General features: G+C 49.2%; 1 protein-coding gene across 1 annotated transcript; it reads left to right on the top strand.

The window, feature by feature from the left end:
• Positions 1–442: 442 nt before the first annotated feature.
• Syndig1l (synapse differentiation inducing 1 like) lies at positions 443–2,525 on the top strand. The gene is made up of 3 exons (XM_050164513.1): positions 443–856; positions 2,069–2,209; positions 2,367–2,525. Exons 1-3 carry the CDS (start codon positions 443–445, stop codon positions 2,523–2,525), a joined length of 714 nt encoding a protein of 237 aa, XP_050020470.1.
• Positions 2,526–24,137: the final 21,612 nt, after the last annotated feature.

Below are 24,137 nucleotides of genomic sequence, written 5' to 3'. Positions count from 1 at the left end.
ACTCTCTAGCTGTCTTCTGCATCTGGATTAAACTCCTGAAGACGAGCAGACACGCGTCTCCCTATCCCCTGACTTTTGCCTCTCTCTCGGCTGTATTCTTAGCATCCGGTACAGCGCCTGGCATATAGCGAGTACTGATTAATCATAGGCCAAGTTAGGAAATGAGAGGATCAGCTTTCTGAAGGGAACGCCACTACCACCCCCACTTCACAGACGGAGAAACTGAGGCACCGAGCAATAGCCAGCTCCAGGTCCCTCAGGTGACAGATGGCAAAGCAAGGCTAGGGTCAACTTAGAACACAAAGTTCACGTGTTTAACCACTCCAGGCCATGTATCCAGTGGCCTGGCCTCCATGACTACCTGTCTTGCTTGCTCTGACAGGCTCTGTGAGGACTGAGTGGCGGACCGGGACTCCCCTCCCTGGCAAAGGCAGACAGAACCATGGAGAGACTGAGTGAATTACAGAACCCACTGCTGCCAAGGAGCCCTGCCCACCTCCACAGTCCCTACCCCTACACGGAGGCCCCATCCAGCTGGTCCTGCCAAGAAAAGCTTTATTCCTACCTCCTAGGAGGTGCTGGTCCTGCTCGAAGCCACCAGCTCCTAGACCCAGGGTCGCTGCAGCTGGCCGTGGAGGCTTGGTATCGGCCTCGCTGCCTCCTGGGAAAGGACAAGGTCAAAGAGCCCAAAGCAGGCAGCTGTGAGACCAGCTTCACCGAGGCCAGGGAGCCCCCACTAGGGCCCACGGAACAGGGCTCAGAACCAGGCCAAACGGAGGAGGATGTCACCATCCACACTGTGTCCTATGGGGTCCAAGAAGAGCTGCAGGGCCAGGAGGATAGCCAGGAGGAAGAGGTAAGTAGAGTTTTTAAACTGTAAATTCTAGCTGGTTGGTGCTGGTGGTGCACGCCTTTAATCCCAACACTCGGGAGGCAGAGGTCAGCCTGGTCTATAGTGGGAGTTTCAAAGATAGACTCCAAGGCTACACAAAGAAACCCTGTCTCAAAAAATAAAATAAAATAAAATAAAATGTAGATTCTACGCTGGGCATGATGGGACATGCCTTTAATTCCAGTGCTCAGGAGGCAGAGGCAGGAAGATGAGGAATCTGATGTCAACATGGTCTATCTAGAGTCCTGCACACACAGTAAGATTAAGCTCAAAAAAGAAAGCACATTTGTGTCAAAGCACTTGAGAGGTACAGACAGAAGGTTCAGAAGTTCAAGGTCAGCTCTGGCTACTTGGCGAGTTCAAGGCTAGCATGGACTACAAGGTACTCTATAGCAGAAGAAGGAGGAGGAGGAGATGGAGGAGGAGAGGGGATAGCATTAGCTTGGGTTAACTATTTATCGACCCAAGTGATAAATAGCAACCATTGAAACAGCAACGATTAATCGCTTGAAAATACTTTATTTGGGTGGCTGATCAAGCTTCCTCTCTGCCTTTCTCCCACAAGGTATTATAGCCTGGTTTTCCGATATCGCTCTGTGCAATTTAATATGTTTTACAAGACGATTTATAAAGTGACAGGGTCTTTCGCTGTGAGCCCTTCCATCATTTGTTAACTTGATCGCCTGATCTTTGGGCATTGAGAAGGCCTCTCACCTTCCCGTCTTCGCTGGGCTCTCCCTTGTGATAAACATCTCTGGATTCAGAGACTTGCATTCTTCCACCGTGAGAAATAATTCCTAAAGTACTCTTCCCTGGGTCACTGCACAGGCTCTTGAAGCTGGGCGATGGTGGTAAAAACAAAACAAAACAAAAAAAAGAGCAGCTTCCACTCTCAACAGCAGAGAAGCTTGCTCTGTGTGTGCCCATTGGATATTGCCTGTTTGGTTGTTGCATTTTTTTTAAACTGCATTATTTATTTATTTACCTATTTATCTATCTATCTATGTATTTGCTGTATGTATGGTCACAGCCATAGATGTGGGAGTCAATTATCTCCTTCCTCCACGGGGACCCAGGGACTAGTGGCGGGCCAAAGAACCCTGCATTTCAACTCTTATCGGTCTGATGGGGTTTGCAAGACCCTGACTTTTGCCACCAAACCCCACTCTCTTGCAGAGTGACGGGACCTCAACAGAGAGCGAAAGCGAAGACACCTTTGTCACCCTGCCTCCCAGGGACCACCTGGGGCTCACCCTCTTCTCCATGCTCTGCTGTTTCTGGCCCCTGGGCATCGCTGCCTTCTACTTCTCCCAGGGGGTAAGTGTAGAGGGGTCTGGGTGGTGCCTCTCTGGCCTCTCACCTCTCTCAGCTGGAGGACTTGACACTCACCCGCAGGATGGGAAGGGCCTGGGGGACTGGGCTGTTTGGTTGGACGTGGGGAATGTTGCCTTATACCAGCCTTTTGTCTCCCTAGACCAGCAAGGCCATCTCCAAGGGAGACTTCCGCCTGGCCAGCACCACCTCCCGCCGGGCACTCTTCCTGGCTACACTCTCCATCGCTGTGGGGGCCGGTCTCTATGTGGCTGTGGTGGTGGCTCTGGCCGCTTACATGTCCCAGAATGGCCATGGCTAGTGGCTAGTAAGGACCCTCATCCTGGCTCTCCTGGCCTACCAGAGGGAGGTATAAGGCTTGAAACTGTGTACTCTATGGAGAGCCTTGACCCTGAAGAGAACCCGTGAAAACAGCGTGTTAAGGGGAGGCCTCTCATTCTGCAGTCTACACAGTCCTCTTGCTCACTGCTCGGCGTCCCAGAGTAGGCCGGTTGCGGACGGGAAGCAGGAGAGGCAGGGTTGTCCAACAGGCCTCGCCCAGCCTACTCTGCCCACTCCCCACAGGGCCTCTGTCCCACAGGCAGCTCAGATTCCACTTGCCATCTTTCCCACAGAGAAAGAGCAGCAGGTTCGAGGGAGGAAAAAGAATGCCCAAGGAGTGAAGGGTGTGGTCAGTGTTTGTAACCCATAGGGCTCTTCACTGTGTACATCTTGAGCAGCTACCCAGGCCCCCATCATGATGCCCAGGATCCTCCAACCAGGAAAGAAATACATGGACCCCCAGCCATTCCTTGCTCCTCCTGTCTCTGGGTACCATATATCTTCCCTTGTTGGTGCGGAAGATAGTCTGTAGTGTCTCCTAGGGTGGGGATGACCCGGGAGAACTCTGTCCTAAGGGCAGGTTGCTGGGGCTTTTCCGTGCCAGACAAAATCAAGTGTGGTGCCAGAGAGGATGGAGGCCTGGGATCCTGCAAGACCACATAGCCCCCCTCACTCACTGTACCCCAGTTCTTCTCTCTACCATCCCTTCTAGGCTCTGCTGGGAGGGCTCTGAGTTGGTGCCCCCCAGCAAGGGAGACTGGGGAAGGATATTGTTACTCCCCAGCTACTGAGTGCAAGACCCTGGACTCAGGCTTATGGGGAAAATGTGAGAAATGTAGACAGAAGAGGGACACACAGATGTGGGCTGTGCAGCAGTCAGCAGTGCTCAGGAGGAGGCATCTCCTGAGCAAAGTCTAGAAGGACCACCAGAATCCACCTAAGATTTGTTTCTATGTAACTCTCCATGCTGGCAGACAAGGACATGTTAGAGCCTCCCATGGAGGTTCCCAGGCTGTTCCGATTCGGCCTGGACTATCCAGCCTGGAATAATTTTTTTTGCAGCCATTTCTAAACCATCCATCAAAGGCAGGAAGGCCAAGCCTTTCTATCCACTCATGATATTTTCCCATCTTTGAATGACGGGGCAGTGGTGGTAATGGTCCCCCGAGCACCTTCACTGATAACTGCCACTCAGGACTGCTTTCAAGCCCCACCCCCACCCCAAGGCACTAAGGAATGACAGTTTCAGTGACTTTGAGAGCAAAGGACCCGGTCCAATGGGAAGGCAGGCCCGCTGGGATTCAGGCTGCAGGACTATTGTGCACGATCTGGGGAACCTGGCAGTTTCTGTGCTCTCATCCCACACCCTCCCCATCCCCCTCACTTCAGGTGTTGCCCACGCTCCACTCCCTGCACTGGCAGTTGACGTCCCGGTACTGTCTCTATTTATCCTGACAATAAATTTTTCTGTAACACCTGGTGCCATCTGGGCCTCTGGCTGTCCTGTGCCTGTACCCCATGCTGACCTTCACCATCCCATGTCTGTTGTCTGGATCTCCACGTGGGCCTCAAGAAAAGAGGCCCGAGGTCAAAGATACCCTAACACTGCTCGGCCTGGAGTGCCTGGGTTGTAGGTTGATGGATTGCATTTGATTGATGCAAGGCAAGGTGAGATAAGATGCAGGCCTGCAGAAAAAGCTCTCCTAGGTGCAAGAGCCTTGGAGGTAAGGAAGGGAACCAGCGTGACTACATGCTACACAGCTGCCTGGAGCTACAAAGGTAGAAAGAGTACAGCATGCCAATGGTCCCATTCCCCTGCTATCCCTTTTTGGCTCCCCCACATCTCTGGTCCCCAAAGCTGCCACTGGGAAATGTGGAGAGGAAGTTATCCGTGCCGCAGGTTCTAGCCTCGGCTCCAAATTCCCAATAGCCTCTCAGTCCTGGGCCCCTGGAAGAGGAGCTGGCCTGGTATCAAAGTCACCGTGTCTAGAAGGCCCTGAGGAAATACTTACGCATGCCCCACATCCTATGGATATCCACATATAAGACACAACTCTGTGTCTGTATACACAGCCTCGTGTACTGCATGAACGAGAGAACTTAGAAGAGAAATTAGCATGTAGGGTGTGTTTGTGGGAAGGTGGGGGGGGGTGTCTGGGAATAGTGAGAGGTCGGCAGTCTAGACCAACCCAGGGTAGAACCAGGGAGCTCTCCAGGGTCGACACAAGAAAGTGCAAATAGCCAGGTCTTGCTGTCCTCTCATCTGTCAGTCACTGGTTGTGGGCCACCCAGAAATGTGACCTTGAATGAGCCGGCTTTCTTCAGCTGAGGCCAGCCCCTATGTGGGCCATCTGAAGGTCCCTGGGGTGCCACGTCATCATACCCACCACACTAAGCAGATGTGCCAGCATTCGCCCAAATCCCTCTGCTCCCTCTGCCCCCTCAGCGTCTATCACTTGGTGACAGATGGCCAGAGACAAGTCAAGCTGAGTACTGGAGGTGATGCTGCTTCACTCAGAGCCTGGTAGGAATGGGTGGATACGTAGCTTTGATGTCTTGCCCCTTGGATGGGAGATGAGGCATATTGTCCGCTAGCTCCCGGCGGTCCCCAGTAGGACCTCTTCTTTTCCATTGCCGCAATCCATTGGTAGCTTGGCCCTCAGTGGCTCCCTTCCTCCCTCTCCTTCCCATTGCTCTACTGCATCGCCTGAAATGGCTCTCATTGGACGTTTCTCAATGTTAGCTCTGAGGGAACCCAAACCCAGACACACACACACCACATTCACATGCATATGTATGTGCACCATATGTGCACATATTTGCATGTACACGCACCTCCACATAGGCCCAGTCGTGCAACATGTCTGCATGTCTCACGTGAACCCTCAAGAGGCGAAGATGGAGGCCTGAAAACTCTCATCCATATCCGCCCACCCTGAGGCATCGTTCCTTCTCCAGGCTGGCACAAGGCCCCAAGCCTAACTAGGCTGTCTGCCCCACAACCCAGACTACACTCACTTCCTTCCCCGTCTTCCAGCAGGCTGTTCTGGGCCTTGAGAAGAAGGAAAAGGAACCACGTGACTTCCTGGGTCCTCCCTCCCTCTTTTTCTCCCACCCTCCCTCCCTTCTTTCCTTTCTCTCTTCCCTTCTCCCTAAAGACAGAGTCTCAATATGTCTCTCAAGCTGCCTCATATAGGCACACGGCACCCTTACCCGGTTTTAGTATTTTCAACCCTAGTCTTGGTGTCCCCTCCCCCAACACATCCTTTTCACTCCCATGCCTACCCTTATATACAAATTTAGGCTCTACCAAAGATAATGGGAAGAGAGGAGGGCCCTGGGGGCTTCCCACTCCCCCTGCTAGGAAGGGCCTGTTCCGTGGAACCTGCCCTTGTCCTCAAGTCCTTGGAGCATAGGCACCACATCCCTGTTCTGGAAGAGGTCTGCCTCTGGCATGCCTGGGGCGCTTTAGTCCTCCTGCTTCCTGGCTCTGCCTGTGCCTCCTGCCTGAGCCCCAGGGCTGTCGGTTCCTCCCCTTCAGGCTGGTTCCTCTGGCTGGCAGAGAGACTGGGGGGTGGGGAGGGGGGCTGGGGCAGTCCCCCGGGTAAAGGTGCCTGTGATGAGCTGCAGTGCCAGCACATCTGTGCAAATATTACCAATTATTTTCCTCACTATAAACACCCAGCAGGAAGGCAGGGAAGCAACCAACCCAAACTGTTCAAAATAGAAACAGAAATAGCTGCACAGGGAAGTCGGGGCAGCTGGCAGAGAATTCAGGGTCTCCCTCCCCAGTAAGAACACTACCTGTTCTTACTGCACCTCAATTCCATCTTGAGGTTTTCTGAGGGCCAGGAAGGACAAAGACAAGAAAGCCCTTGCTTAGTGGATGAGGTATCTGGCGGAGGCTGAGGGAGACTAAACAAAGAGGCAATGAGGATCCAGGGGCTAAGGCCACCTGGTCTGTGGTTGGCGGCTGCCAAGCAACTTCCTGCCCTAAGTGAGCCACAGAGCCACGGGTTCCATGTGGGAAAGAGGGAAAAGTATCTTTTTATTGTACCCCAGCCCAGGTGAGAAAGCCATTCCCTATCCCCACTGCCCCAGACCAGGCAGGAGGGTAGGGGACTGGGCCAAGTAAGAACAGTACCCGTCCTCATTCTACAAAAAGACATTTTTCTGAAGACTAGGAACCAGTTCCCAGGACCCCAGCAGCTTTCTCTAACCTGCCCTTTCTGTGAGCACGCTGGCGGACACCAGGTCTTCACGCAGTCATGCAGACTGTCAAAATGGCGACATACTTCTGTACCAGCTAATACTGGCTCTGTCCTTACAAATGTTTCCCTGGCTATAGACCCGGGACCCTAGTTCTCTCCCTACCCTGGAGATCAGGAGTTAGCAGGTAGCACAGTAGCCTCTGCTCCAAATGTATAGGTCCATGTCTGAGATGCCCTGATAGTTAGTTAGCCATCTACCTGTCCCTGGCCGCAAAGGCGCCATGGGTCTGTGTGCTCACAGTCTCTTCCTCCCTACAGCAGTTCCCCAGGGAGGAGCTGTAGGAAAGCCACACCTCCACAGACCAAGTATTCTTGCTGTTTTTAAAGTTCTCAGCCCGGGTCCCAGACTGGCCAGGCCTGAACCCCAATCCAAGGTGGGGTGAAGGGCAGTGCTGCCACAAGACACCAACCAAGTCTTCGAGGGCGTGAGTCTAGGAAGGTCCCCGAAGGAAGGAATCATAAGTGACCCTGCTGCAGATGATCGGGCTGTGGAAGAAACAACAGAACTCCAGCAAGGAGATGAGTTACCCAGTGTCGCAGGATGGGCTATGAACTAAGCCCTGGCCTCACTTCCCAGGCCCTGGTGCTGCTGACCTGAGCGGCTGATATTAGCCTTCCTGGAGGCAAAGAAAAGCCAGGGCCACCTGCTGCCACCTGCCTGAGCTACCGGTTTCTCCCAGTACAAAGGCTTCCCCCAGACAACCCCTCCCTAGGGCTGACAGCCTGGCCCTTTCTATTTCTGGTGGGTGAAGGCCCAGGGTGGGTGAGAGGTGACAACCTTGCTCCAGCCTGCTCCCAGGGGTTCTCACATCCCCTCTTGCACAAAGGGAGAGACTACTCTGGGCAGAGGAGTCCCCACAGAGAGACTCAGATGTTCAGAACAAAAATAAAAGGTGTTCATGCGGCCTCATTTGAATTTCCAACATCCCAGCCTCTGTCCCTGAAAACTCTCTCTCTCCCTCTCTGAAGAGCAAGGCTGGCTTCAAAGCCAGTTCCAGCTCTGCAGGGAAATGGCAGAAATTCCCAGAGAGGAGGGTCTCCCCAGGAGCATTCCAGAAGGAAACAGAGGGAGCATGGACCCTGTTTGCACCACAGTGAAATGCGGGTACATGGTATTCTGAGTACACAAAGGACCTCCCAACAAACTCTATTCCACAGAGGGAGCTGTTCCTATTCCCATACAGACAGGGAGACTGAGGCACAGCCTCTGGGAACCTATGGCAGCCATCACCCACTGTCTATATCCTGTCTGGCTGCTGTCACCCGACCCTGTCTGCGTTTCTGCTCTGAGGTTGGCAGGACCACAGAATAATGGAAAGCTGAAATCACAGCTTCTTGGAGACAGACTCCCAGCTCTAGTCACACCCCTCCTTCTGTGCATCCTTGGGCAATGCTTTCCCATCTGCAAAAATAGGGGTCCTGCCGGGCAGTGGTGGCACACACCCTTAATTCCAGCACCCAGGAGGCAGAGACAGGTGGATCTCTGGGAGTTCTGGTCTACAGAGCGAGATCCAAGACAGAGCTATACAGAGAAACCCTGTCTGGTGGGGGGTGGGAGATGGGAGCACGGTTTCTGGTAGTGTTTGTGAGTACAAGGAAGGCTGTGTGTTGCACATGAATGAACACCTATATGGCCCCTACAGCAGCATCCAGTGTTGTGCGGGATGGGATACACACTGTAATCAATCCCAGTACACTGGAAGCTAAGACAGGAGGATGGCTACAACTTGGAGTCCAAGCTGTCTACATGATGAGTTCCAGGGCAATCTAGACTCCAAATTAAAATAAAGGAAAAAGAAGTAAGTAAATGCTGTATGGAATTTCTTTGTTTGTTTATTTTTATTTTGTTTTTTGTTTATTTGAGACAGGGTTTCTCAGTGTAACTTTGGAGCCTGTCCTGGAACTCGCTCTGTAGACCAGGCTGGCCTCACACTCATGGAGATCTGCCTGCCTCTACTTTCCCAGTGCTGGGATTAAAGTGTGTGCCACCACTGCCCAACCTGTATGGAATTTCTTAACTTTTTGTTTGTTTGTTCTAGTTTTTCAAGACAGGATTTCTCTATGTAGCCCTGGCTGTCCTGACACTCACTCTGTAGACCAAGCTGGCCTTGAACTCAAGAGATTCACCTGCCTCTGCCTCCTGAGTGCTGGGACTAAAGACATACACCACCACTGTATGGCATTTTCATTTTAACTTTTTCTTTTAGGCACTGGGGGTGTAGCTCAATTGGCAGAGTGCTTGTGTAGCCCTGGGCTCCATCCCCCGTGGGGTTGGAGGAGGCATATGCCTGTAGTCCCAGCGCTCAGAAGATGGAGATAGGAGGATCTGAAGTTCAAGATTCTCCTTAGCTACATAGCTAGCAAGTTTGAGGACAACCTGAGCTACATGAGACCTTATCTCAAAAATATATACATATACATATACATATACATATACATATACATATACATATACATATACATATATCCCAACCCTCTCACCACCAGCAGACATTTCCCCAAATGGCCTCCATACTAGCGTTCTCCTTTCCCATCCCTTCCCTCCCATAGCCAGAGAAATTCAACTCAAACTCTAGTTGCCCAGATTCCTGCTGATCCCATTGGCAGCAAACTAAAGAGCAACCGCCTGGTTCCCTTCTTCCGGACCTTGCTCGCTCTGTCTCTCCCTGAGCCTAGAGTGCCCTGATCTGCCCCCATACTTCCTTGACTTGGTGCAAAAATCTCTTCGGCCGCACTCTCTGAAAACCCGCCCTTCCCCCACGCCAAGCTACCACCACATCTGTTCAAACCGGCGCGGCTGCCGACTACCCCGGCTACCCCGCAGCGTGGTTCTCCTGAAGGTGGGGCTTGTCTCTGAACTCAGCATCAGGTCTAGCTCCAGCCTGCCTTCCGTAGACACCGACTGCAGTCTCACCCACGGCCGTGTGAACCCTCCAGATCAGGCTCTTTCCACGCCACGTGGGATCTGAAAAGGAGCGTCTGGATGGGAAGGGTTTTTACAGTTCCCAGGAGGGTAAAGAGACCAGAGACAACAATGTGGACCCCTGGAATGCCCAGCCTGGGGAATCTGCACTCCTGACTTTCATCTGATGCCACAAAGGCCACCCCCTGGTGCTGTGAAGTCTGCACCCTGCAGGACACAAACAGAGACAAAGGAGTTAGAGTGACTGCTGGCCTCTCTTTGGTCTCCTGGACGATCCGGGATAAGGAGGTCCTCTACTCACAGCTCCGCCCCTGGGTCCTTCTGGGCCCCATTCTCCAAAGGAGTCAACTAGTGTGGTTGCCACCCACCGCTCCACATTCTTTTCTGAAACCAAGGCCAAAGCAGGAGCTTACCGCCTCCAACGACGTCTTACCTCAACCTCTGACTTGACCTTCTCCCAAGCGCCATTGCTTTCCATCTACTCAGATGCCTGAAGAAGCACCCTAACATGCCTCGCCACGGGCTACAACATGGATGAACCCCAAGGACACTGAGCTAGGAAAATCGGACATCTCAAAAAGACATCTGTGTGCTTACTTGTGTGAGGTTTCTGGAGTGCCGGACTCAGGGAAAGAATGTGGACTGGTGGCTGCCGGAGCCGTGGAGAGAAGGATGACAGAGAACTCATGTTTAATGAGGACAGCTCAGTTTGCAAGATGAAAAGCTGTGTGGATCAGTTGTATTGCAACATGAATATATTTAATATTGCTGAACTTTTACACTTAAAAAAATGGGCAATAGCTGGGAGTGGTGACGCACACCTTTATTCCCAGCGTTCGGGAGCGGAAGGCAGGCAGCACCGCTGTGAACTCTGAATTCTGTGAACTCTGTGAGTTCGAGACCAGCCTAGTCTACATAGTTCCAGGTCAGTCAGGACTATATAGAGAGACCCCGTCTCATAAGAGAGAGACAGAGAAAGAGAAAAGGATAAATCAGGGCTGGAGAGATGGTTCAACCGTTAAGAGCAATTAGCTGCTCTTGTAGAGAAACAGAGCTCAGTTCCCAGCACTCAAATCCAGGCATCTCCCAAATGTAACTCCAGCTCTAGGGAACTCTGCTGTAATTTTTTTTTTTTTTTTTTTGTTTTTTTGTTTTTTGAGACAGGGTTTCTCTGTGTCATCCTGGCTGTCCTGGAACTCGGTCTGTAGATCAGACTGACCTCAAACTCAGACTGCTGGGATTGAAGGCATAAGACACCATCAACTGGCATAAATATTTCTTTAAAGAAAGGTGTTCGTGGGCTGGAGAGATGGCTCAGCGGTTAAGAGCACTGCCTGCTCTTCCAAAGGTCTTGAGTTCAATTCCCAGCACAGCCACAGATGGTGGCTCACAACCATCTGTAATGAGGTCTGGTGCCCTCTTCTGGCCATCGGGCATACACACAGACAGAATATTGTATACATAATAAATAAATAAATATTAAAAAAAAAAAGAAAGAAAGGTGTTCATGGGGCTGGAGAGATGACTCAGCAATTAAGAGCACTGACTGCTCTTCCCAAGGACTTGGTTCAGTTCTCAGCACCCACATGGCAGCTTACACCCGTCTATAACTCCAGTTCTACGGGATCTGACACCCTCACACAGACATATGTGCAGGCAAAACACTAATGCACATAAAATAAAAATAAAAAAGAAAGGTTTGTTTACATGGATAAGGTCAGAAAAGCACTGACCCTGCAAGCACAGGCCCATAACCTCTGAAGCAAGAAACTGGAAAGTTCAAAGTTAGCTTGGACAGCTTAGTGAGGGCATTTCTCAAAAGAAAAAGCAAAGGGCCCTAGATACAGCTCAGTGGGTCAGAGTACCTAATACAAACAAGGCTGGCTCCATGCCCAGTATAGAGAAAAAAAAGACTGTAAATTTTGTGTGGTGTTTGTGTGTGTGTATGTGTGTGTATACTTGCATGTGTACCAGAAATTAATGCTTGTTTTTCTCAATTTGACTATAATGTCTGACCAACATGGCCCAGGAACCCTATGGGCTCAGCTTTCCCAGAGCAGGGATTACAGGCAGGTGTGCAAACACACCCAGCTTTTTATGTAGGTATTAGTGGATTTTTCTGTGGATTTATGTGGATAGTATGTGGCTGGAATTCAGGTCCTCAAGTCTGAACAACAAGCACTTTGCCAGTTGAGCCACCTCCCTAGCCCCTTGTTTTTAACTTTTGTTGTTATTGTTTGTTTGTTTTTGTTTTGTTTTGTTTTGTTTTGTTTTTTTTGAGTATTTCTCTGTAACAGCTCTGGCTGTTCTGGAACTCCCTCTGTAGACCAGGCTGCCCTCAAACTCACAGAGATCTGCCTGCCTCTACCTCTGGAGTGCTGGGACTAAAGGTGTGTGTCATCTTGCCTGGCCTCAAAAATCATTTTAATTAATGAGTGGTTGGGAAAGGGAAACTCTCCTGCTTCTCTCCCCGGCCTCCATTTAGTTTAAACAAACTTTTCTTTTTTTCTTTTTCTTTTTTAAAGTGTGCGTTGGTGTTTTGCCTGCATGTATATCTGTGTGAAGGTGTTGGATGCCCTGGAACTGGAGTTACAGACAGCTGTATGCTGCCATGTGGATGTTGGAAATTGAACGCAGGTTCTCTGGAAGAGCAGCCAGTGCTCTTAACTGCTGAGTTATCTCTCAGGCCCGCAACAAACTTTTCCTAAGGCAACCGCAGTAGTCAACTTTCCCTGAGTGAGGCTCTCCAAGGGTGCCCATTTCTCTTAGATTAAAAAAAACCACACTCCCCGGAAGTTCTCACCAGAGCAATCAGGAAGAGAAAGAAATGACAGGCATCCAAACTAGAAAGGAAGAGGTCAAACTATCGATTTTTGCAGGAAACTGAAGAACAGCAACAAGCTGTCAGAACAGATGAGCAAGCTCAGCAAAACTGCAGGATACAAGATCAACATATGATCAGGACTAACTGAAAAACATCCTCCAGAAGGCATGGGTATGCTTGTGCCTACTCTAATCCCAGTACGGAGAGGCTGAGACAGGAGGATTGCTGCTACTCAGGGAGACCCTACCCCGGCTGCATTGGCTGGTTTTTTTTTTTTTTTTTTTTTTTTTTAACAGGCGTCAAAGTCAGAAAGACAGCAGACAGAGCACAGGGGTAAAGGAGGAGATCCCCCGGATGTGGGGGTGGCTGAGAGGGGGAGTTTTGCATAAGGTGAGAAGGAGGAGGAGGTGCCCTGAGGTGACTTCAGATTTGGCACCTGGGACTTTGCTCATCACTCATCAATGACATTTGAGAGTTGCTTCAGGAGAGGGAAAGGGTGAAGATCTTAGCTGCTAGAGGGGGAGGCAGTAGGTGGGACTTCCAGGCAGGATGGGGCGGATTCCAGGCACTGACAGAGGCCCAAGGGGAAAGAGCCGCTAGGGTCAAAAGCCCTGGGTGGGCAGGGTGTGATAGTGGGGGCAGGAAATATCTAGCAGGAAACTCACTCACGCGCGTGCGCGTGCGCACACACACACACACACAAACACACACACACACACACACACACACACACACACACACACACACACGAACGCACACCCCCTGCAGCTAGAACCCAGGAGTTTGGGAGAAAGCAGCAAGAAGGTATTTCGTTTCCACTTTTGAGACAGGGTCTCATTTGAGCCAGACTGACCTCAGACTCACTCTGTAGCCTGATTCTATTGCCTCTACTCTCCAGGTGCCAGCACTGCCGGGTTGAACTGCCATGCCCAGCTCTGCCTACGTGATTTTTTTTTTTTAAAGATTTACTTCTTTATTAAGCATACAATGTACTGCTGGCAAGGAAGGCACCAGGTCTCATTACAGATGGTTGTGAGCCACCATGTGGTTGCTGGGAATCGAACTCAGGACCTCTGGAAGAGCAGCCAGTGCTCTTCCCCTCTGAGCCATCTCTCCAGCCCTGCCTACGTGATTTTCTACACAGCTTCCCGGCAGGCTCACAGCCTGCGAGTCGCCCCAGATTATAAACCCTGCAGCCACAGTCCACTGAGGCTTATGGACAGGGTCCAGACTCCTTACCTGCGCTGCCACATTCCCTGCCCTCTAACACACATTTTTCAAAGCCAAATATCATCTTCCCTATGTTCTGGGTGGTTTTGAACCCATAATGCCCTTCCTCTTCACCATCTGAAAATCTACCTCCCTCCCCTGGGAATCTTTAATTCTATTAAGCAAATTTAATTTAATTTTAATTAAGTCTTCCACCTGACACAGACTTCTAAGGTAAATGCTGTCATCCGCTATCACAGTTGGTGTGTCTGAGCCACTCAGTGGGTACCCAGACGTGACAGAGCCAGAGGACCAGTGGACCCATAGCTGGTCCCTGGTCATTAAAAAAATCCAAGTGGCAGCTAGTTAGGGAAGAAGCCTGGGGAGCTTCTGTTTCCCGGTATCCCCCCAAATATCCAGACAGAGCTTTTAGAAAGTGAGTGTCAGGGTGGATGCCAACTCTCAGCTTGAAGGAACTATGTCATTGGGAGACAAAACCCCTAGACATGGCAGTGAGGGGGTTTCCTAATTAGGTTAACTGAGATGGGAAAACCCACCCTGGCTGTGGGCAGCATCATGCCATAGGCTGAGGTCCGGACTAGATAAAAAGGCTAAATCAAGCTGAGCACCAGCCTTCATCTGTCTCAGCCAATCAGCTACTGACAATGTGAGCTCCGCTGATGACTTCTTTCCCCGTGATGGACTGGCAGTACCTCCAACTGTGAGCCAAAATACGTCCTCAGTCCTTGAGTGGCTTCTGTCAGGGATTTTGACGGTGTAAAGAGAGAAGTAACAAAGACAGGGACCTTTATTGGATGTTGGGCCATGTCCCCACCTAGTAGGAACATTAAACATGTGCTCATGCTCTTTAGTTTGGGGATAGAAGTCTCAGACAGGGGAGAATGAGGCATGGGCCTGGGTAGGGGCCCTAGGAGTGCAGGTGCTGTGTGTGTGTGTGTGTGTGTGTGTGTGTGTATGTGTGTGTGAGAGAGAGAAAGAGAGAGAGAGGGAGAGCTCCATCTCCAGCCCCAACAGATGTATTTGAAATTGAGTTGGAAATGTAACAAATAATTGACATAGACCATCTAAAAATAGACGAATTATGAAGATTTTATTTTTAATTGTGTCTATGTGTTTGTGGGTTTCTTGTTTGTTTTGTTGTTTTGTTTGTTTGATTAGTTGGTTGAGGTTTTTTGCAGGGGGGGGGGTGTTTTTTTTTTGTTTTTGTTTTTGTTTTTGTTTTTGTTTTTTTGAGAAAGGGTTTTTCTATGTAGCCCTGGCTGCCCTGGAACTTGTGTTGTAGATCAAGCTGGCCTTGAACTCAGAGATCCTCCTGCCTCTGCCTCCCAAGTGCTGGAACTAAGGGCTTTTGCCACCACATCCTGCTCTTCTGCATTTCTTTAAAAAAAATAATAATTTATTTTTATTTTATTTGCCTTGGTTTTTGCCTGCATGTATGTCTGTGTGAGGGTGTCAGATCTTGGAGTTACAGACAGTTGTGAGCTGCCATGTGGGTGCTGAAAATTGAACCCGGATCCTCTGGAAGAGCAGCCAGTGCTCTTAACTGATGAGCCATCTCTCTAGTCCATCTTCTGCATTTTATTTATTGACTTATTTATTGTCAGTTGATACATAAAAGTGTTCAGGTTTTTTATTTTGATATTGGTTTAGGAGACACAAAGTCTCATGTAGCTCAGGCTGGCTTCAAATTTCTGTGAAGCTGAGGCCAACGTCAGACCCTCCTCCAAGTTAGGGTTACAGGCAGACACTGCCATCTCCCCCTGGTTTTTTGTTGTTGTTTGTATAAAGTATAATCAGTCTAGTTTTTCTTTTGTTGTTCACACTTTTAGTGTCAAATCTGAGAATGTATCACCACATCTGTGGTTGTAGTTTTATAATCTTAGCTTTTACAGTTAGGTTATTGATCCATTTTGAGTATATATATATATATATATATATATATATATATATATGGATTGTGGTAGGAGTCCCAGTCGAGTCTTAGCAAGTAACTGTCCGGGTTAAAAAAACAAAAACAAAAGCATCATTTATCAAAACAAACAAACAAAGCAAAACAAAAAGAACCAAACTCTATTCTTCCTCTTGGAATGCTCTCATGACCCTTGTAAAAAACCTACTGGTTGTAGAGATACTCAAGGTTTGCTTTTAGAATCTCTTTTTATTTAAATGCATTATCATTGTTATTTATGTGTAGGGGTGAATCACAGGCAGGCTTGGTACCCTCCAAGGCCAGAATCAGGCATTGAATCCCTGGAACTAGAGTTTCAGATTGTTGTGAGGCACCCTGTGGATGGTAGAGATTGAACCCGGGACCTCTGGAAGAGCAGTCACTGCTCCTGACCACTAAGCCATCTCTCCAGCCTCTATTTTTGGAATCTGGATTCTCTTCCATTTACCTAGGATTTTTTTTAAAGTTATTTTTAAGTCGTTCCATAGTTTGTGTGTTTGTTTCCTTGAGGTCAGGTCTCCCTGTGGATCTGGGACTCACAGTCACCCTGCCGGGCCTCCAAGCTGCCGGGCCTCCAAGTGCTGGGACAACAGGTGAGTCCCACCACACACAGACTCCTTCATAGCTTCAAAGGGGAAAACCTTTTTTTCCAGTCTTAGCCTAGGCTGACCTCTAACTTAAGTAGCCAAGGATAACCCGAGGAACTCCTGCCCCTCCCCCCTCCCTCTTCTGAGTGCTGGGATTCCAGGTGTGCCGCCACACACCTGGTGATTTTCGTCCCTCATCACTACGCGCTCTTCGGTGGGTAAATCCTTAACCAGCTGCAGAAACTGACTTCTGGGTAGTTTATCTTTTGAATGTTGTTTTACTTGGATTGGTTTTTAAAATTCACTCTTCAGATTGTTCCGTGCTGGTATGGAAACGCAATTACACGGGTGTATTGATCTTTGTGTCAGTTTGGTTTTTTATTTTCTGTTGTGATGGAAATACCTGAGCAAAACAATTTAGGGAGGAAAGTTTAATTTGTTTGATTTTTGGTTGTTGGTTTTCGGGGGGTTTTTGCTTGTTTGTTTTGTTTTTTTGTTTTTGAGACAAGGTTTCCCTGGGTAGCCCTGACTGTCCCGGAACTCACTCTGTAGACCAGCTTGGCCCCGAACTCAGAGATCCTCCTGCCTCTGCCTCCCAAGTGCTGGGACTAACAGTACATGCCACCACGGCCCACCACTGCCTGGTTCATTTGTTTGTTTTATTTATTTATTTATTTTGACTTTGAGAGAGGATGTCGTGTAACCCAGGCTGGTCTTTAATTCACTATGCAGCCCAGGCTGGCTGGGAATGTCTGATTCTCCTCTCTCCACCTCCCAAGTGCTGGGGTTACACTTGGGAGCCGCCAGCACAGTTAAGAGACTGTAGGTTTTCCCACACTGCCGTCTGTCCCTAGGGCCTTGGCATTCTCGGCAAACACTACACTGCACTGCTAAACACCATTCTTAGCCCTAAAATGTTCCTTTGTCTTTTTAAGGAATTTACTTATTTGTATTTTATGTGTGCGAGAGTTTGCCTATCTACATGCCATGAATGTGTGCCAGCCAGGTATGTGCCTTAGGGGGCAGAAGAGGGTGTCAGATTCCCTGGCACGGGAGCTACAGTTGGTTGTCACCTATCCTCCGTGGATTCTGGGAATCAGATCCGGGTCCTCTGCGAGAGCAGTACATGTTCTTTACGGCTGAACCATCTCTTCAGCACCCCCTCCCCATACTTTCTTCTTAGCTTTTTATTTTTAAACCTACAAAAAATAATTGTAGGGGCTGGAGAGATGGCTCAGCAGTTAAGAGCACTGACTGCTCTTCTAGGGGACCTAGGTTCAATTCCCAGCACTCACATGGCAGCTCACAACTGTCTGTGACTCCAAGATCTGATGCCCTCACACAGACAAGCATGCAGGCAAAACACCGGCACATAAAATGAAAATAAATAATTAAAAAAAATTTTAAAGTACACTGAATTCCAATATTCCCTTTACCTAGTTTCCTCTGCTGTTAATGAATCATTGAGGTGTGTGGTAAAAACAGCAGAATCCTGTCAGCCAGCCTGTGGGACTTACCCATATTTCACCAAGGTTCTCCTAAAGTCCTTTTTCCTTTGTGCATCGAATCCAGGGTCCACACCCTACCAAGCTGTCTAGTGTCTATAGACCCCTTTAATCTGTGAAAGTTTCTCAGTTTTATTTTACATGATCTTGACATTTTCATTTTGTTTTTGAGACAAAGTCTCACTATGTAGCCTTGGTTTCCGGGAACTCACTCTGTAGACCAGGCTGGCCTCGAACTCACAGAAATCCACCTGCCTCTGTCTTCTTGGTGCTAGGACTAAAGGTGTGCACCACCATGCCCAGCTTGGCTGGTGTTTTCTCAGGATTCAATTGAGAACATAAATCTCTGGCAAGAATTCTACACAGCAGGCTGAAGAGATGTTCACGGGCTGTTCTTCCAGAGGACTGGGATTTGATTCCCAACACCCACAGGGCAGCTCACAGTCATCTGTAGCTCTGGTTCCAAGGGATCTAACACCCTCTTCTGGCCTCTATGGGCACTGCACCCATGTGGTGCATGGACATACATGCAGGCAAAACACACATACATATAAAATAATACAATAAAAAATAACCTTTAAGTAAATTGGAGGGATCGTTCAGTGGTTACATGCACTCATTATATTCACACATATGCAAATAATTAAAAAAAAACAATTAGGGGCTGGAGAGATGGCTGAGCTGTTAAGAACACTTGTTGGTCTGACAGAGAACCTCCCTGGCTTCAATTCCTAGCACCTACATGGTAGTACACGACCATCTGTAAGTCCATTTCAGAGGCTCTGACAGCTTCTTTCTGGCCTCCGAAAGCACTGCACACACGTAGGGCACAGACACACATGCAGGCCAAACATAAAAATAAATGAATTTTAAAAATTAAAATAGTTTTTAATTAAAAGGGGTTAAACTGGCGGTGGGCGGTGCATAGCTCCGCTCAGCGATAAAGTTCTTGCCTAATGTACACCACCCAGGACTGAGGGCCTAGTTATTAAAGGAAAAATGAGGACGGGGGAAGGAGGGAGGCAAGAAGGAGGCAGGGAGGGAGGAGAGAAGGACCTGTCTAGTGTGTATGCGGGGGAGATTAGCTGGGAGTTCATCCCGGTCTAACGCGACGATGAAACGAAAGGCTGGAGTCTATATTTAGAAGGTAAGAATCATAGCCACGTTAATTAGACCCTGCAGATTGTGATTTTAATTGGTGTGCAGTCGGCCTGGACAGCGCCAGGTTTGAAAGCACCCTGGTGATTATGTTTGTCTACAGGTGAGGCACAGGACAGCCCATCACTTGTTCGACACCATCCTCAGGGAAAGTGCCCAGTGTCTCTCAGGCAACCGGAGACAGAAACGGAGGTAGTGGGAGACACGGTCCCCTGCCTTCCTCCCAGCTCTCAACCACAGCTCCCACAGGGAGAAGTCAGTGTGATCAGTCAGTGAACACTGAATAATTGTTCAAGTCTGCCTGAAGCCTCCCGTGGAGCATCACCCCCACCGTGTGTGTGTGTGTGTGTGTGTGTGTGTGTGTGTGTGTGTGTGTGTTTTCACGGTAATGGGATAACAATATATATATACATATATATATGTATGTATGTGTATATGTATATTTATGCTCCATGCTGGCTGGGAATGGCTTGGTTGGTGAAGTGCTGGCTGCACAAACATAGGACAAGATTCTGGATCCCCAGGACCCATGTAAAGAGCCAGATATGTTGCATGTGTCACCAGTGCTGGAGGGGAGGATGACGTCAGAGCAGATCGTCAGGATTCCCTGTTCAGACAGACAGACTCACGGAAACGTTGACCTCCGGGCTCACGGAGAGACTGTGACTCGGCCTGGAGAGATGACTCAGCGGTGAAGATGGTCTACTCTTCCAGACGACTTGAGCTCAGTCCCCAGCACAGATGTCTCAGGCACCGCCTCTAGCTCTAGTTCCAGGGGATCCAATGTCTGGCCTCTATGTCCCACCCCCAAATGCATAAATAAAAATAAATCTTTAAAAAGCTATTGCTGCAGGAACTGGAAAGATGGCTCAGTGGTTAAGGACACGTGTTCTTGAAGAGGACCTGGCTTCAATTTCCAGCATCCACATGGTGACACATACCCATCTGTCACTCCGGCTCCAGGGGGTTTGACTCCCTCCTTGGACCTGGTACCCATGTGGTTTGCATACATATACACAGGGAAAACCATCATACACATCAAAATAAGTAAAATGACAAATAAATATTTTATCATTTATTTATTTATTTTTAATGGTTTTCAAGGAAGGGTTTCTCTGTGCGCCCTGGCTGTCCTTAAACTTGCTCTGTAGACCAGGCTGGCCTCAGACTCAGAGATCTACCTGCCTCTGCCTCCGGAGTGCTGGAATTAAAGGTGTGTGCCACCACCACCTGGCTCACAAATAAATATTCTTAAAACATATTATTTCAACGAGGCCCAGTGGTGCATGCCTCTAGTCTCAACACTCCAAATCATCACTGTAAGTTGGAAACTAGCCTGGTCTACATAGTCAGTTCCAACGTATCCAAGGCAACACAGCGAAACCCCACCTCCAAAAAAAAAATTGTGTTCTCTGAAATTCAAATGCGATGGGAAATTATATGACAGCTTCCTCTTTTTTCACACGATGACAACACTATTTCCAAAACCTGGGTGGGTTTGACCCAAAGGTGCTGGACTCACAGGGAGTGTCCTCTTCTTTCTCCTGCTCGCCTTCCTCTGTCCCGTCTGGTGAAGACCAGACCAGCACCCAGGAACAGGCTGCCTGTCACGCTACTGACTGCCCTGCAGAACAGCTCACACAGTACTCTAGCCCAGAGCTGGAAGGAAACACTTCTCCTACCCCAAACCTTCCTGGTTCTCTGTTCAGTACAGATGTTCAAGCACTTACTCGTCACCGAGCACTGTGTAGGCAGCAGGATACGTCACCATGTTCCTGCCTTCTAGATGCTTGGACCCCAAGTCACCAGGATGACTGCTTCGGGCGGAGATGCAGCAAAGGAGAGGTGTGGTGGCAATGGGGCAACTCGGGAGGGCTAGGCCTCAGTGGGTGGCATGGCTTTGCCTGGAAGCATTGACAAGGGAAGTCTTTCATATCCAGCTGGTTTGTAAAGTTCGTCAGTTCTTATGGTATGAATGCATCGTGGCTAGAACTGGAGAGATGGCTCAGTGTCTTAAGAGCACTTGCTGCTCTGCAAGAGGACCTGGCTGAGCAACCATGGTGCATGCTTTTAACCCCAGCACTCAGGAGGCAGAGGCAGGTAAATCTCTGTGTGTTCAAAGCCAGCCTGGTCTACCTGGCCAGTTCCAGGCCAGCCAGAGATGCATAATAGAGAGACCCTGTTTCAAACAAACAAAGAGGGCCTGGGTTGGACCCTCAGCACCCACATAGTGGCTCACAACCATCTGTAATTCCGTTTCCAGGAGGTCCACTGCCTTCTTCCAGCCTCTTCAGGCACCAGGCAGACGCATGGTGCAGATCCATGCAGGCAAGACAACCATGCACATAAAATAAATACATCATGGCCAACATGGCTACTTTAGAAAGCTGACATTTTGAATGGTTTGCAGCCTGTAAGTACTGGAGTCAAATCTCTATACAACAGTCTCACCCTCATGGGGTTTTCCACCAGGCCTTACATTCTCAGTTCCTTCCTTCCTTGGTTCCCCCAATCAGCACACTGCTTATGGGTTTTATTTTTAGTGCTGGGGACCAAACTGTGAGCCTTGTGTTGGACAAGCGCTCTACACCAGCCTTTGCCATGAGTTTTAGTTTTTATTTTATGGTTATGGATATTTTGTCTTCTTGTATGTCTGTGGCTATTATATGACGGCCAAGGCCATAAGAAGGCTTCAGATCATCTGGCATTGGAGTCACAGATGGTTGTGAGCTGCCATGCCGATGCTGGGAATCAAACCCAGGTCCTCTGGAAGCAGACAGTGCTCTTAACCATGGAGCCTCTCCACCTCCCATCCCCTACAAAGTTTTTGGAAACCTATCCCAACTCCCAGCAGAGGCAGGCTTGTTTCTACACCAGTCAAGAGCCCTGATCTCATTACAGATGGTTGTGAACCAAATATGTGGTTGCTTGGAATTGAACTCAGGACCTCTGGAAGAGCAACCGATGCTCTTAACTTCTGAGCCACCTCTCCAGCCCCTCTTTCTCCAATCTTTATGCAGCGACCTCCGGTCAGGACTCCTTTGTATTCATTTTTTTCTGGGACTAATTATTATTTTTATTTATTATTATATTATTATTTATTACTAATAGGGCACACATGTGGTGGGCGGAGAACAACTTTGTAGGATCAGTTCTCTTCTTACACCTTCTTGTGGGTTCTGGGGCTCAAACTCAGGTTTGTAGGTCAAGTGTCTTTACCCACTGAGCTGTTCCAGCTGGGTGTGGGTATGCAGGTTTATTCCTTTCATCTCTATGTGTGGGAGGCAGAGGCAGACGGATCTCTCTGAATTTCAGGCCAGTCTGGTCTATATAGGAAGTTCCAGGTCTACACTGTGAAACCTTGGATGAAAAACAAAAACAAACAAACAAAAAACCACTGAGTCATTTCCTTGCCCTGGTGTTTTTTTTTTTTTTTTTTTTAATTTTTCGAGACAGGGTTTCTCCGTAGCTTGTAGCTTTTGGTTCCTGTCCTGGAACTAGCTCTTGTAGACCAGGCTGGCCTCGAACTCACAGAGATCCGCCTGCCTCTGCCTCCCGAGTGCTGGGATTAAAGGCGTGCTCCACCACCGCCCGGCCACACTGGCCCTGTTTTTAAGACAGGCTGGCTTTATCCTGTCTGGCTTTATCCTAGGTTGGCTTTAAAGTGCCACGTGGCTGAAGATGACCTTGACCTCCTGACCCTCTAGCCCCTAACCCTGAGTCCTGGAGTCGTGGGAGTTCACCACCACATCCAGTTTATACGGACCTGAAGAGCAAACCTAGGGCCTTGCACACGCTCAGCCAGCAGCCCACCAACCGAGCCATAGCCAGGGTCCTACCCCTACTTGGTAACCACGGATGGAACGAATGAGGCACCTTAGAGCCCACAGACACCAGCATCCTTTCTGTCCTCACAAAGCTGAGCTCTGAAGATCAGTGCAAACCCACGGCATCTGACATGGATACAGTCATACAACCTAGTCGTGTCCCCAATTCTGACTTCCGCCAAAATCAAGGAACGTAGAAATGATCAAAACTCACAAGTCACAGAAGGCAGAGGCTCAGCTCTGATCCAGGCTGGCCTGGGGAGTTTGGGAAGGGAACCCAAAGTCACTCATTTCTGTCCAGGATCTCCGTCACTCCCAACTCCCACAACCTGGCTTTTTCTCCTCCCACCCACCCCCAAATACCAATGGCGGCTAATGTCTGGAACCATGGTGGAAGCACTGGGGAAGACCTTGGTGTGTGGCCTTTCTACCTTCAGCCACCCCAGTGGTCACCCCAGGCAGAATGACGACTTTCTGAACATCCCCTGAGTCTCCTCCTAGCAGCCTTCGATGCCCCCAGCCCTCTGCTCAGCTCTGAGCCAGAGTTAAGCGGATTTCGTGCTATTTCCAAAGTCATCTTCCGTGGAAAAATTTTTTTACACCATTAAACCTACTTTTTGCTGCTCTTCATTTCCCTAAAAGCTCCACTCCTCCTCGTTCATGAGGTAAATAGCAATCGGAACACTTAGGAACCTGCTTGGACACCCCTACAGGTGACCCTGACATCAGTAGCTCGGGTGACTTGCTGGGAGAAGTGGGGCAGACAGCATGCAGTGCTGCGGTGGGCTCCTCTCTCTGCATGCACTAAGCCTGGTTTCTGAGCCTCCTGATCCTTCCCAAGGACCGCTGTGCCAGAGCTGTCCCTCGGATTAGCAGCCTTCCTATGTACACAGCACACTGAAGTCAGGCTTGAGCAGGCGTCAAACTCAGTGTTTTGCATGTACCAAACCAGCACTCTACCGCTAAGCTACACCCCAGTGTCCCACCTCCCCCGCCCCAGCCTCCCGAGCAGCTATAGGTTGGGATGATCAGGATGAATCCAGAAACCAGGCAAAACCTTCACCTGCTTCCTGGTGAACTCACTCAGTTTGCACATTTCATATAGAAACCTATGGGCTGGGGAGATGGCTCAGTAGTTAAGAACACTGACTCCTCTTCCAGAGGACCTGGGTTCGATTCCCAGTACTCACATGGCAGCTCACAAGTGTCTGTAACTCCACTTCTGGGAATATGGTTCCCTTATACAGACATACATGCAGGTAAAACACCAACGCAAGAAAGGAGAGAAACCTATGTGATGTGCCAACCACAGAGGCTTA

The sequence above is a fragment of the Alexandromys fortis genome, unplaced genomic scaffold, assembly GCF_014885135.2.
Source record: "Alexandromys fortis isolate MF-2015 unplaced genomic scaffold, M_Fortis_MF-2015_v1.1 scaffold_159, whole genome shotgun sequence".
NCBI classification, from domain to species: domain Eukaryota; kingdom Metazoa; phylum Chordata; class Mammalia; order Rodentia; family Cricetidae; genus Alexandromys; species Alexandromys fortis.
Note: the sequence above shows the minus strand (reverse complement) of the source record. Positions and strands in the feature narration are given on the sequence as shown.

Excerpts from the sequence above, each read along its gene's own strand:
- Syndig1l (XM_050164513.1), top strand. The coding sequence starts at position 443 with ATGGAGAGACTGAGTGAATTACAGAACCCACTGCTGCCAAGGAGCCCT. Across the intron at positions 857-2,068 it reads AGGATAGCCAGGAGGAAGAG|AGTGACGGGACCTCAACAGA; the intron begins GTAAGTAGAGTT and ends ACTCTCTTGCAG. Across the intron at positions 2,210-2,366 it reads CCTTCTACTTCTCCCAGGGG|ACCAGCAAGGCCATCTCCAA; the intron begins GTAAGTGTAGAG and ends TTGTCTCCCTAG.